The sequence below is a fragment of the Capra hircus genome, chromosome 22 (assembly GCF_001704415.2).
Source record: "Capra hircus breed San Clemente chromosome 22, ASM170441v1, whole genome shotgun sequence".
In the NCBI taxonomy this organism is placed as follows: Eukaryota; Metazoa; Chordata; class Mammalia; order Artiodactyla; family Bovidae; genus Capra; species Capra hircus.
The window spans coordinates 56,285,783-56,298,804 of NC_030829.1; the positions used below are offsets into that span (position 1 = coordinate 56,285,783).

General features: G+C 43.7%; 2 protein-coding genes across 6 annotated transcripts in view; one reads left to right on the top strand and one right to left on the bottom strand.

Annotated features, from left to right (window-relative positions):
- IFT122 (intraflagellar transport 122) overlaps window positions 1-724 on the bottom strand; it is a 65,865-nt gene extending 65,141 nt beyond the window's left edge. The window contains exon 1 of one of the 4 annotated variants that reach the window (XR_001917002.1): window positions 563-723. Coding sequence is in view for 2 of the 4 variants with exons in the window: in XM_018038209.1 (XP_017893698.1) it covers window positions 563-603 (41 nt within the window). In the remaining 2 variants the exon portion in view is untranslated. Of the gene's footprint in view, window positions 1-562 lie in introns of all 4 variants that reach the window. The other 3 variants (XR_001917001.1, XM_018038209.1, XM_018038208.1) reach the window with 3 other exon arrangements.
- On the top strand, window positions 847-10,109 carry MBD4 (methyl-CpG binding domain 4, DNA glycosylase). Of its 2 annotated transcripts, XM_018038415.1 has the most exons (8): window positions 847-1,130; window positions 2,654-2,884; window positions 3,300-4,102; window positions 6,508-6,582; window positions 6,660-6,794; window positions 7,820-7,969; window positions 8,448-8,551; window positions 9,793-10,109. In XM_018038415.1, the coding sequence occupies exons 1-8, from the start codon at window positions 1,042-1,044 to the stop codon at window positions 9,868-9,870; spliced, it is 1,665 nt and encodes a 554-aa protein (XP_017893904.1). In that variant the 5' UTR covers window positions 847-1,041; the 3' UTR covers window positions 9,871-10,109. The 2 variants fall into 2 exon arrangements, with proteins under 2 accessions (XP_017893904.1, XP_017893905.1); XM_018038416.1 differs by lacking the exon at window positions 9,793-10,109 and having other exon boundaries at window positions 8,396-8,509.

Here is a 13,022-nt window from a genome sequence, read left to right on the forward strand (position 1 = left end):
CTTGAGGCTCAAAGGTTCCCTAGCAACTGTATCTAGGTACAACTTGTTAACCTCCTTTTGTTTCTCCCTGCCTTAAATCCTACAGTTACCTTACATTTACAGCGATTGCTACCGGTTTTCATATACGGAGTAATAAGGGTTCCCTGTAGAATATAAAATCATATTTAAAGAAAAATAAGTCAGACAATTTTGAGAAAAAACAAACAAGACTATAGGCAACACGTGGATGTGGCAAAAAGTTGCAAGTTCGGAAAACACCGAGGAGCCCAGGATGGATTTTTGAGTAAGGCAACAAGATCAGATTGTGAGGACGTGTGAAGCCGCCTCCAAAGACCGCTACCTCATATGTGGTACATCCCCTCGCTCCCACTCCAGGCCTCAGTTTCTCCATCTGCAAAGGGGTGGGAGGGCGACCTTGGAGTCGCCTAGACCCGGGACTCAGTGCCCTCAGCCCAGGCCGCAGGCCCGTTGCCGTTGGCAACCACCGGGATACACGCCAAGGCGCCCGCCATCCCTGCTGGCCCTCGGCCTCCCGCTCCTCCCGGACAGCCCCGCTCCTCACCACTGTTCGACTTTATCTCTCCACGTCAACACGGCCCTCATCGCGGCTTCCCTGAAGCCTCGGGCCCCTCCTCCCCGCCTCAGCAACAGGCCTCACTCAGCCAGCCACTTTGTCTACCTGCGTTACCCCTGGCAACGCACATGGGCAATGAGCTGCGCGCGCGACAGCGTTTCGAGTGCGCATGTCTTAAAGGGCTGGAACGGTGGAATGGGAACCTAGCGGCGCCCGCGATTGGTCGGAACGGTGCGTCTTCCTTGACGAAGGATTTGATTGGCTGAGCCGCGGAAATGGCTGCGGTCGAGGGGGCGGCCGGAAAGCTGCTGAGGAATCGGACAGACTTTCACTGCACTCATCTGTTGATTCCAGCCTAGCGCTCCAAACTGAAGAAAATTTAACCCCTTACTCCGCTGCACACCCAGAGCGACGCCCCCTCTCGGCCTGTTGCTGCCGCCGGAGCCCACTTGAGGGGCACGTCTGGGATGGAGAGTGCGAGCCTGGGGGACTGCGGAGCTGCCCCCTCGGTCGTCGACCGTGAGCGCCTAGTCCCAGACCGGCTGTGTGACCTCCGGCAAGTCATTGTCCCCTTTCGGGCCTCAGCTTCACCAACCTGTATAACGAGTGTTGGTTGGGGGGGTTGGGGGGGTTGGGGGGCGGGGAGTAGAAGGTGGGTGGGCCTTTCTCAGCTAGGGTGGATGGAGCCTTGGAGGCCGCCAGGGTTAATTCCTGCAAGCAGAGGCTGGACGAGGTTGCTGGGAGGTTTTCTGGTGCAAGGAGATGACTGCCTGGGAGTCAGTCATCTGACTGGAGGATCATCAGTCATCTTGGAGGATCTGAGAAAGCCCTTGGAGGAGACGTCGTGTTAAGCAGCCAGCAGCGCCCGAGAAATGGGTACTGTGAGAAAGTAACACAGGAAGCTGCTGTCATTGAGTCCTTGTGTATGCGCGGGATGGGGCTAAGATGACTTACGTACTCCCCCCTTCAAAAAAAAATGTAATCTTCAGAATTACCTTAAAACAGGTATCACCTCCTTTTTACAGGTGGATAAACAGACTTTGAGAGGTTGAGTAAGTTGCTCTTGGATCACACAGATAGTAAATGAAAGAGCTGGGATTTGACTACATTCGGTTGATTTTAAAGTTTGTGCTGTTTTCACCAGAATTCAGTTGCCTTATCACCAAAGCTGTGAAGGGTAAAATTTGTCAAGATCCACCCCGAATCCCACAAATTATTTAACCCCTAATTGCATCAGAAGACCTTGATTCTAATTCTAGTTAATCACTGATTCATGCTTAGTTTCCCTGTTTGTAGAAAGGAAGTTGGTTAGACAGACTCTCTAGACACTCATCCAACTTTGAAAATGTATGACTGAGTGATTAGGATACCCTCTAGTGAAGTTTTTCAACAGTAGTACAGGGACAGAAGTATTAGACCAAGATTTAAGTATACGTGGCTTCTGGAATCATTTCTGCAAGTAACAATCTTCCTGTCACTCAGTTTTATCAATAAAATGAGAGGAATCCTTATCCTACCTACCTTCACAAGGTTATCAGATCAAGAATGAATGAGAATTTGAAAATTCTATATCAGAAGTTCTTTACCTTTTTGAGGGCTACAACTTCTGATGAAAGTAATAGATACTTTCCCACCACCCCCAAAATGCACATATATTACAATTTTTACCTCACTTATTTGGGGGGGAGGGTGAAAGAGGGTATCTCACTAACTCCTTTAAGCCTTTTCTGTGTATCCCCAGCTTAAAAACTTGGCTCTTTGTTCATATGTTTCATTTTATGCCTGGTGTCACCAGAAACCTCTATAACGATGCTATTCAATGATTAACAAAAAAAAAATTTTTCTAGCAAATTGCTTGAGTTTTTCATTGTGCAGAGATTTCAAGCCCTTTTTAACCCCTGTTGGAGGACAGGAAGGTGTTGAAAAATAGGAAGATACTCTCATAGCATGACTGATCCATACTGACTCTAACCTCTCCCATAGTCCTTGTAGTTCCTTCTCTGTCACTGGCTGAAACTGAATAAGCAGAATCAAATTAATTTTAAATGAGCTAATCACTTGGACTTCGGTTTTTTTCAGGGAGGAAGATGTTGCTCTGGGGTCAGAAACAGTGGGAGAGGATGGAAAGCAAATGGTGATGAAAAGCAGCAGTGAATGTAATCTCCCGCTACAAGAGCCTATTGCTTCTGCTCAGTCTGGCAGGAACGCAATGACAGAGTGCCAAAAGTCTGTACCCTGTGGATGGGAAAGAGTTGTGAAGCAAAGGGTATCTGGGAAAACAGCAGGCAAATACGACGTATATTTCATCAGGTGAGCATGCAGGGTCGTAAAGACAGTACAGCCAAATAATTTTGTCCAGACAGATGGTAGGAAAGCATAGCAGAAATTTTGACTTTTTTCTGTCTTTACCATAAAACCGTCATGGATTCTGTTCCTTCATTGTCACTGCTTAGTTATATCAGGTGAGCTGGGGACAAATACTTAACATTTTCTCTGACTGCGAATGGCTACTGGGAAGACTGGTTGAGTTATATTTGTAAAATTGTGTTATATTATCAAAAAGGAAGCTATTTAAAAGCACCATTTTAGCAGTTTTTTATTTTAAATAGCAATGTCCATGGCAAAATTTGGAGGTTATTAATACAACATCTGAAACGTGACACAGTTCTTTTTAAAAGTCACTTTTATTTACTAGCAGTAAGTGTCCTTTAATATCATTTTCTAGCCCACAGGGACAGAAGTTCAGATCCAGAGTTTCACTTGTTAATTATCTTCACCAAAGTGGAGAGACTTCTCTTAAGCCAGAAGACTTTGATTTCAGTGTACGTCCCGAAGGGAGCATCAAGTCAGGATGTAAAGGCCGAAACACAGCAGCTCTGACATTCCAACTGCAACACCAAAGTAACAGTTCAAACCGGAACCTCAGGACACGGAGCAGGTGGAAAAAAGATGTGTTTCCCCTGCCAAGTGCTTGTTTGGAATTGCAGGTTAGCGGAGAACTACCTAACTTGAAAGAAGATGAGGGTGTTCATGATATTGCCTCCAGAAAGGTTAGAAAGTCCAAAAGAAAGGTGACTGTTTTGAAAGAGATTCAAACTAAGAAAACAAAAATAGGGCGCCGCAAGGGTCTTCCCGATCCTGTCCAAAGTGATAGAGCATCTCAGAGTGAACCTGTTGCACAGGAAAGTCACCTTGAGGGAACTTGCTGCATCTCTGATGCCAGAGCCCACGACCAGGCCCTCGGTGTGACCACTGAAGAGGAGAGGCTTGGTAAAAAAAAATCGTCATGTTTGGGACCAGATGTTGAACAGATCCCTTCTGGCATCGTAAGCAAATTATGTTCGGCCAAAGAAGCAGAACCCAACAATCAGTGTGAGGACACCTTTTTAGAATCTGAGGAAACAAGAACCAAAGTAGAAGCTGCAGAGAGGAAGGAGTATTTGCATATGGACATTTCAGAAGGTGGCTCTGAAACAGACGACAGCTCACAAACAGAGAAAAACCCTACGTCTGCGAAAGTATCTCAAGGTATTCAGTGCACTTAAGTGCTGTTAAAGGCGCGATGAGTTTGCACTTCCTCCCTGTAGCCAGTTAGGATGTGGGAACAGAATGAAGTTCTTGAGCCCTGTTATCAGATACATCCTACCAGTTGGTCCTAGTGCTTTGTCTAACTGATGTTTAAGCCCTTTGGCATGGCAGAGAAGGAATCGGCGGGCTGCCACTCTGATGCCCCCAGCAGAGGATAATTGTGCCACAGACAGTTGCTACCGTGGCTCCCGGTACAACACCTGGGACTCTTATCAGCAGTGCTCTCCCTTCTTCCCTTTTGTCCAGTAATCTTATAACTTTAGAGCGGAAGAAAAGGCTGCCCTTGTGAGGTTTGAGGAAGACTCCTTTTATATGTAAACTGTTTGAGATTAGCCAGTATCTTCTCTTTGCACCCTTGTTACTTATTACTGATATGTGACTTCCAGTTTAATTTTGCATGTATCACAATCATTTTTATTTTCTGTTGGAATGATACTCTAAACTGCTTTAGAGCTCTAAATAATTCAAAACTAATCACATAGTTCATCTATTATTTGTAATACGCTCTTAATACAGAGTTCAGGGCTTAGCAGTTTTGCCTTTATGATACTTCAGTGAATAGGAGATGAAAAGGAGACCTTTGAGCAGCCTCTGTTAGTTATTCATTATGCCATTATGATATAATGAATAACTCCTTTAAAGAAGAATAGTAATTTTATTTGAAGTCCTATGGGGAGACAGTGTGGACAGACCCGTAGAGCAGGTGGTTAGACTTGGTTCCCTCTCTTGGTCCCCCTCATGGTTTTATTATGTCTTTGCTGTGCCTGGAGTTTCTCTGCCTTAAATGGAAGATGACCACATGCACCTAGGAACTGCAAAAAAATTCTTCAGATCTGTCCTTTAAAGACCTTGAGCTTCCTAAAGTCTTGAAGTTTATGTAGATTTATTGCTAGTACAATGAGCAAATAAAATACTGAAAACATCCTTTAGTGACTAAAATAGAAGTATTCTATTCATCGCATGCATAAAGTCTATTCTTAACATGAGATGATACGGTTACTATAGGTAATAATAGGTGTCTGATGGAGTAGTAAAGACTTGCCCATTGTCTTAGTTATAAACTGCCAAGTGAACTGAACTTAGTCTACTATTAATAAGAAGGCTTAGACAGCATATACTTACAGGAATCCGCAGAAGAAATTAGCAAGTAGGTAATAAGAGCAGTTTCTGTTGTAATTCTTTTCACTTTCCACTGGGCTTTGCGTATTCAAACTAGAATAGCAAAAAACCCCAGACTGATTACCTAGAGACATGGATACGTATCCCAATCTATGGTCAGTCTCGCCGTTGTTCGGATAGTTGCTTCATTTCTAAGCCTTAAGCGTCTTCATCTGTGAAATAACAAGCGGTAACCCTCACTAGTCCTGTTTTTCCCATCATGAGTGTTGTAAAATGGGAAGTGAGAAAGATGGCTTCATGCTAGACAAACACAAGGTATTATTAACTGACATGCAAATTTAGAGGGTATGGCTCTAGCGAGTATTAAATGTGATGATTTTAGAAACTTGAGAGGCCTAATAATGGTGGTTAAAGAGTCTTTGTTAAATTGAACATCCCAGTAGATGTGGCCTCCGGTGTTGTAAGGTCCAAATCTTTGGGTTTTTCTGCAGGTTTTGTTTTACCTGTATCCTTTTTTGCTGTTTTTCTGATAAAAGTATTCACTGCAGAATATTTGAAAAATACAGAAAATTACAAGAAAAGTTAACAACAACCATTGTATCATTTTGGTTTATTTCCTTCTAATCAGTATCATATTTTTTCTTTTTTTTTTAAATTGGGATCATGTGTTGAGTATTGCTTTTTTCACTTAAAAATTAATGACATGGGGAAAAATTCATGATCCAGTCTTAAAATATTTTAATGACCACATTGTACAAATGTCATAATTTAAAATATTCAATATTATTTCCAGTTTCTGAAAATAGTGAACTCTGAACATAAATCAAAGAGAACTAGTAGAGTGGTTAAAGGCACGGACTCAGGAGCCAGGTTGCCTGGATTAGAATTTTAGCTCTAACCACTAATTAAATAGAACAAAGAAGTATAGCTAATAAGAAAGAAAAAAAAGAATTGCAGCTCTGACACTTACTAGCTGTGTGACTTTGGGCAAGTTACCTAGCTTCTCTGTTCCTCAATTTCCCTATCTTCAAAGTAGAGATAAAATAGTACCTGCCTAGCTCCTAGGTCATTAGTAGGATTAAATTGGTTAATTTTTGTGAAGCTAAGAGTAGCGCCTGGGGCATTCTAAACACTTTTTAGTAGTAGTGGACTGTTATTTACAGTCCTGAATATTTCTATAGACAGAACCATGGATTCTATAAACAATGTTCACACTTGCTTTTCAGAAGACACCGTCCCACGAACACAAATAGAAAAAAGGAAAACAAGCCTGTATTTTTCCAGCAAATACAACAAAGAAGGTATGCCTTTTCCCATCAGAAAGCCAGACTTTAAATCTGCGTCAGGTGTTCAGCTCTGATTCAGTGTGTCTGTTTAGCTCTTAGCCCCCCACGACGCAAGGCCTTTAAGAAGTGGACACCTCCGCGGTCACCTTTTAATCTCGTCCAGGAAACTCTTTTTCATGATCCGTGGAAGCTCCTCATTGCAACTATATTTCTCAATCGGACCTCAGGTTGGGGATTCTTTTCATCTTTGTCTTGGTAGAGACTCTGTGTTGAGGAGAATTGTTTAGGAGGCCTGGCCTCAGGTTTGATTTTGACCTCGGTTCAGTCGCTCAGTCGTGTCCGACGCTTTGACCTCAGGTGAGGCCTTCTTTTAATCTTCAAATTTTTCACCTATGAGAAAGTTAGACTAGATAACCTCTAGCAGCTTTTTTTTTTAAATAATTAAACATTTATTTTTAATTAATGGATAATTGCTTTCCAGTACTATATCTGTGTCTCTATTACCAGCCATTTTTTGCATTAAGGAGCAAATTGTCATTTATTTTCTGCTTCCAAATTATTTTTGGTCATCAGTGAAAATCAGTTACTTGACATTCCTCGTGTCTCTGTCATGTAGAAATGCAGTTCTTTTTCACTGGATGCTTTCTTTAATGTCATTGGCATCTTTGTGTTCTGTACGCTTTTACACCAGTTATCTGATGATCTGATTATTTAAACACTGACATCATGCAAGGCCAGATTTCAGCGTAATCTGGACAACTAACCATATAGGTTAATGATGTTAGGTTTCGACCCTGAAAATGGTTGCTGTTTATTTAGGTAATGTCTTCTTGTGCACGCTAGATCGCTCAGTCGTGTCTGGCTCTTTGCAACCCCATAAACAGTAGCCTGCCAGGCTCCTCTGCCCATGGGATTCTCCAGGCAAGAATATTGGAGTGGGTTGTCATTCGCTTCTCCAGGGGATCTTCCCGACCCAGGGGTCGAACCCAGGTCTCCCACATTGCAGGCAGATTCTTTACCATCTGAGCCACCAGGGCAAGCTTCATATAGAGAGTTTTTTGTTTCTTGTTTTCATTCTTTCTTTCTTGTTAAACCACCGATTAGAAGACGTTGGTTTCCCAGATGGCTCAGTGGAGATGCAAGAAACACTTTTCACTTCAGTTTCATTTGAGATTTGTAGATAAGGAAGTACCTGCACCTGAAATCAACCCATCCGGAGGCATGTAATCGCATCCTTATTTTCACTTCCCAGGCAAAATGGCCATCCCTGTGCTCTGGCAGTTTCTGGAGAAGTACCCTTCTGCTGAGGCTGCAAGGACCGCAGACTGGAGAGATGTTTCAGAACTTCTTAAACCTCTTGGTCTCTACGATCTTCGAGCGAAAACCATTATCAAGTTCTCTGGTAACTTTACCCGTACACCCAAAAGAGAAAACATAAAAATGTGCCTATTTAAGAGAGAGCCGCACCTTAAATTTCAGTGTCCTCAATTGCGACATTAACAGAGATCTTTCAGCCCAAGCTCCGAAAGCATTTGAAAATCGTTCGCTTGCCCCAAACCACGGTATCTCACTGACCCAGGAGATAAATCTTTGCCCAGCACTGGGTCAGGCTGTGTGAGCAGGATTAGGGGAAGAAGGCAGTGAAGCAGAAAGCCCAGCTGACCTCTGGGATGTTACCTCTGTCCACTTAGCCCAGCTCAAGACAATAAGATGAGTTCGTGATAACACGAGCGGAGCCAACAGGACTTGTGCTGCAGGAATTCAGAAGGAAGCAGTCACCACTGAGGCTATTAGGAGACATGCTTTCCCGTCCCTTTCTCCTTTTTAGGGAAAGGAGTTTTCTAGAGGCTGACCTGATGTGTGGGGTGTTGTATTCTCAGATGAATATCTGACAAAACAGTGGAGGTACCCGATCGAGCTTCACGGGATTGGCAAATACGGCAATGACTCGTACCGAATTTTTTGCATCAATGAGTGGAAGCAGGTAAGGCCCAGCTCCAGCACATTCTGTCTCTGGGGCAAAGTAAGTTCACCGTGGTGGTTCAGACGATTTCTTGGACCTAACTTGCTATTACGATCACAACCAATTTCACTGCAAGCTGGAGGGGTAGTGGAGGCTTGGGGTTTATTGATGGCAGGAGAGGGTCTAGAGGTTTTCCCGAGTTGATGAAGACTCCCTGGCCTCTGAGTGACCCCATCGGTGTGCCTCTGCTGGGCCTGTCCCTGTCGTTCCCATTCACATACCATCTCTAGGCCCGATGTGGTTTTCCTCATGTCGTAGCCGTACTCGCCTTCACAAGCCCACCCCTGGAGAGCAGGCAGGTGTGGGATTAGGTGGTCTCAGTTTGTATGGTCAATGGTTCCTTCGTCAGCTGCCCATTCTGTCGAGCATGCCCAGCCTGCAGGCATCCGGGAGGCATCCTGGCCACTGGTAGGCACTGCCTCAGAGCCTGGCACACTGCCCCCTCAGTCTGTGACTTGCCCTGAAGCATTTAGCTGCTCAGTCTAGCGAAACCCAACCCTGCCTCACCAGGTATTATGACCTGAGCAGGTTGTTTAAAACTCTCAGGGTCTATAACCTTCTTCTGGAAAAATAGCCTATTGATATTTGACTCACGTTATCACCACCTCACACACTGAGTCCTGGGGAAGATCAGTTCCAAACTGGAAAGTATCTTGTAAACTGTGAAGGGTTCCTTTGATGTAAGGTGCAATTCTAAACATTCGTGAATCCCGTTAGGTTACAGATTATTATAATTTGTCAGGTATATTATCATAAGGTACTGTTCTCCCACCTTTTTTTATTTTTTTAAATAATTTTAATTTATTTTACTTATTTTTGGCTGCACTGGGTCTTCACTGCCTTGTGTGGTCTTTCTCTGGTTGCGGTGAATGGGTGCTAGTCTTCATTGGGGTATATGGGCTTCTCGTTCCACCGACCTCTCTTGTTGCGGTGCCTTCTCTTGTTACATAGCACAGGCTCTAGGGTGCCTGGACATCAGTAGTTGTGGTGCGTGGGTTTAGTTGCTCTGCATGTGGGATCTTCCCAGACCAGGGATCAAACCTGTGTCCCCTTCATTGGTAGGTAGATTCTTATCCACTGTGCCACCAGGGAAAATACACCCCCACCACCACCACCACTGTATCTTTAAAAAGCCAATTTAATAAATGCATTTCTGACAAACTTACATAAGGCACCTGTCTCCTGTGCTGTATTTCTTCCAGGTACACCCTGAAGACCATAAGTTAAATAAATATCATGACTGGCTTTGGGAAAACCACGAGAAATTAAGTCTATCTTAAAACCTCTTTGAAGTTTTCAGACTTGTGTCTTATACATCACTTTGCATTTCGACCCTTCAGAGCTCCGCTACGCACAACCACCTTTCCAGGTGTATAGATTCTAATCAGCCCAACGACTGCCAACCTACTGTGTGTTTCCTTAATGTGTGTGCCACTGGTAGATCTTTGCTGCTGAATGTGCTGGACCATGTTTTAAGAGTTTTTTGGTTTAAGAAAAAATAAATTGTTATTTGACAACAGTCCTAAAACTGTAAATGTATATGACTTTCCAATAATGAAATGTGATTTGAAGTTGGGAAGAAACTCTTCCTGGTTACCGACAATATAAAGCAAATTTCTATCAACCCTGTTTGAGGGAAGATTAGACTTTCTGCTCTCTTTCTGTAGAAAATGGTAGCATTGCTGTTTAGTTGCTAAGTTGTATCCAAGTCTGTGCAACCCTGTCTGACTGTAGGTCGCCAGGCTCCTCTGTCCATGGAGATTCTCCAGGCAGGAACACTGCAATGGGTTGCCATTTCCTCCTTTAGGGGATCTTCCTGACCCAGGGAGTGAACCTGCGTCTCCTGCATTGGTAGGTGGATTCTCTACCACTGAGCCACTAGGGAAGCCCTATTAATAAAAATATTTTTATTAAAAAACACCTGTGAGGGTGATCTGGCCGTGTCATCTGTCACCCCATTGACTGCCGGGGTTGATTTGACTGGTTGATTGGCTAGGCGAGCTGCATATTCAGCTGAAGAGGACAACCTTCCCCAATTGAGGAGGACCGTTCTTTGATCAAGGATATATGAGTACCTGCACTCCCCTGCTAGGACCTCCAAACAAGCTCTCAAGGTCCATTTGTAGGAGAACATAAGTGTATTCAAGTTTCCAAGACTCCAGACTCATCCAAAAAAAAAACAAAACGCTAACCGCCAAGGAAAAGTAAGATTATTTTGTCATAGTGTGTGTGTGTGTGTGTGTGTGTGTGTGTGTGTGTGTGTGTTTATAGGCCCTTTCCTTCTATTTTTTTTTTCACTGTACCAGGTCTTAGTTGCAGTATGAAGGATCTAGTTGCCCAACCAGGAATCGAACCCAGGCTCCCTTCATTGGGAGCACAGAGTCTTAGCCACCGGGGAAGTCCCTGTCGTGTTCTTAAGGACTCTCTGTTGACTTTTAGGAATTGGAGATTTGACCCCGGCATCCATTTGATAACCTAGTGTGAATACCTGCCTGCAGTTATGTTTCCAAGTCTTGCCTTCTGACTCATGTGTTCGCTGTGATCCCCATGTGAAAACTCAAGCATTTACCCATCTCATCTTCCAGCTGGAGGACAGGACCTTTTTAGTTTTATGCCATTTTTAATAGAGGTATTATCATGGTATAACCCAAATACTAAAACATTTACTTTAGAAGGAACTCATAAATGAAAATCTAAGTTATCAAGCCTCCGTTGTCAATCATTTTAAGACGAGAAGGTAACAGGCAGGGAGGCCAGGGGCTTCCAAACAGGAAATAGGCTGCAAGTATCAGACACTTTTTCTCTCTCAAGTGGCAGGAGGAAACAAGTGCTAAGATTATTTCCCCGTCTCTATATGAATTTAAAAAGAGGTTTATCTTAAAATTATGTGTTGCCATCATGACACCAGGTTCCACCTGAACTTAGCTTTTCTGAAATGCATTTTGCTTGAGCTAACCAGTGCATTTTTCTTATGGAAATATTTGTCTTAAGCTATGTTAATATACTATGTATTTACCCTAGGTTCAACCTAAAGGCTCAGAACCAACTTGACAAACCAGTATGTTATACATTGTTCTCCTGGTCTATGTTAATGAAACTGTATATTTGCTTGAAAATCTGCCTTTCTTCAAGATTCATGTCAGTGGTTTTATGGCCTGAGATGACTCACCTGGTGCCAGTGTTATCTCAAAATACATGTTGTGGGTGAGGGCCCTGGTGCCATTCTCTGAGTTTGAGACATTCCCTTTCTCTAATTAGCAAACTGCTAGTAGCTATATAACATCCAGCTAAAGACTAGCAGAGGGGCACTCTTTCTGCCCCCTTCTGATGTCTATGTCAGAAGCTTTCTCTATCTCTTTTGTAGTTTAATAAACCTTTATTATACAAAAGCTCTGAGTGATCAAGCCTCGTCACTGGCCCCGGATTGAATTCTCCAGAGGCCAAGAATCCCGGCATCTTAACGTGGTTCAGCAACAACCTTCTAAAGGCATAATTTGCAAATTAAGCTGATTGAATAAATGAAAAATAAATTGTTAGGAAAACTGCTTTTGTTGTAGGGTAGAGCGTGAGCAGAAGAAGACACTGCTGCAGAGTACTGGTTGTTTCCACTTCTGTGAATGAGTTCCATTTTTTAGAGAAGGATGGATTTTGAACAGAGCGGGAAAACTGGCCACACACCCGCCCGCAAGGCAAGCATCTGCTTCATAACCTCCCATCACATTTTTATGTAACAGACACCAGAGTAGCATTTACCAAGTGCGAAAGTCTGTGCTGGCTCTGTGGGGACCTTCACAGGACAGGGAAAGGTATAAATAATAATGAAAAAAGAACAGAAGGGGTAAGGTGTGGGGACAAGATACCCAACACTGTGGTGCAGAGTCTAGAGAGTCCCCTACAACCCTGGCCACAGCTGAGGTCAGAGGGTAGGGCAGGCAAAAGTTGGGGTTCAGCGGTGGCAGGGCCCAGGTCCCATCCCAGCATCTCCATCAGGATTGTGGGCTTGTGGACATCACAGGGAAGCTCTGCATCAGGACCCCAAGCCCTGCCTTTTCCCTTTTCCTGCAGATGACCTGGTCTCTGTACCTGTTCCCTCTTCTCTTTAGAATGGGTCAGTTATGATTATTAAGTCAATATATGAAATAGTTTACATGGAGCTTGGCTTATATGGCATTAACGAGGCCCATAGGGGTGGTCCAAGAGAAGACCTCAGATTGTTGAGAGGGTTATGAAACATGCATTTTAGGGACTTCCCTGTCAGTCCAGCGGCTAGGACTCCACCCTCCTATTGCAGGGGGCCTAGGTTCGATTCCTGGTCAGGTCACTAGATTCCACATGCCACAGTGAAGTTCCAGCACAGCCAAATAAAACAGTTTAAAAAATAATAATGCATTTCAGTAAGGATGATATTTTATACAGAGTAAGCCCTCAAGTG

Bases quoted from the DNA above. Each gene is read 5' to 3' on its own strand.
- MBD4 (XM_018038415.1), top strand. From the start codon at position 1,042: ATGGAGAGTGCGAGCCTGGGGGACTGCGGAGCTGCCCCCTCGGTCGTC. The intron at 1,131-2,653 runs GCAAGTCATTGT...GGTTTTTTTCAG, and splicing joins GACCGGCTGTGTGACCTCCG to GGAGGAAGATGTTGCTCTGG. The intron at 2,885-3,299 runs GTGAGCATGCAG...ATCATTTTCTAG, and splicing joins TACGACGTATATTTCATCAG to CCCACAGGGACAGAAGTTCA.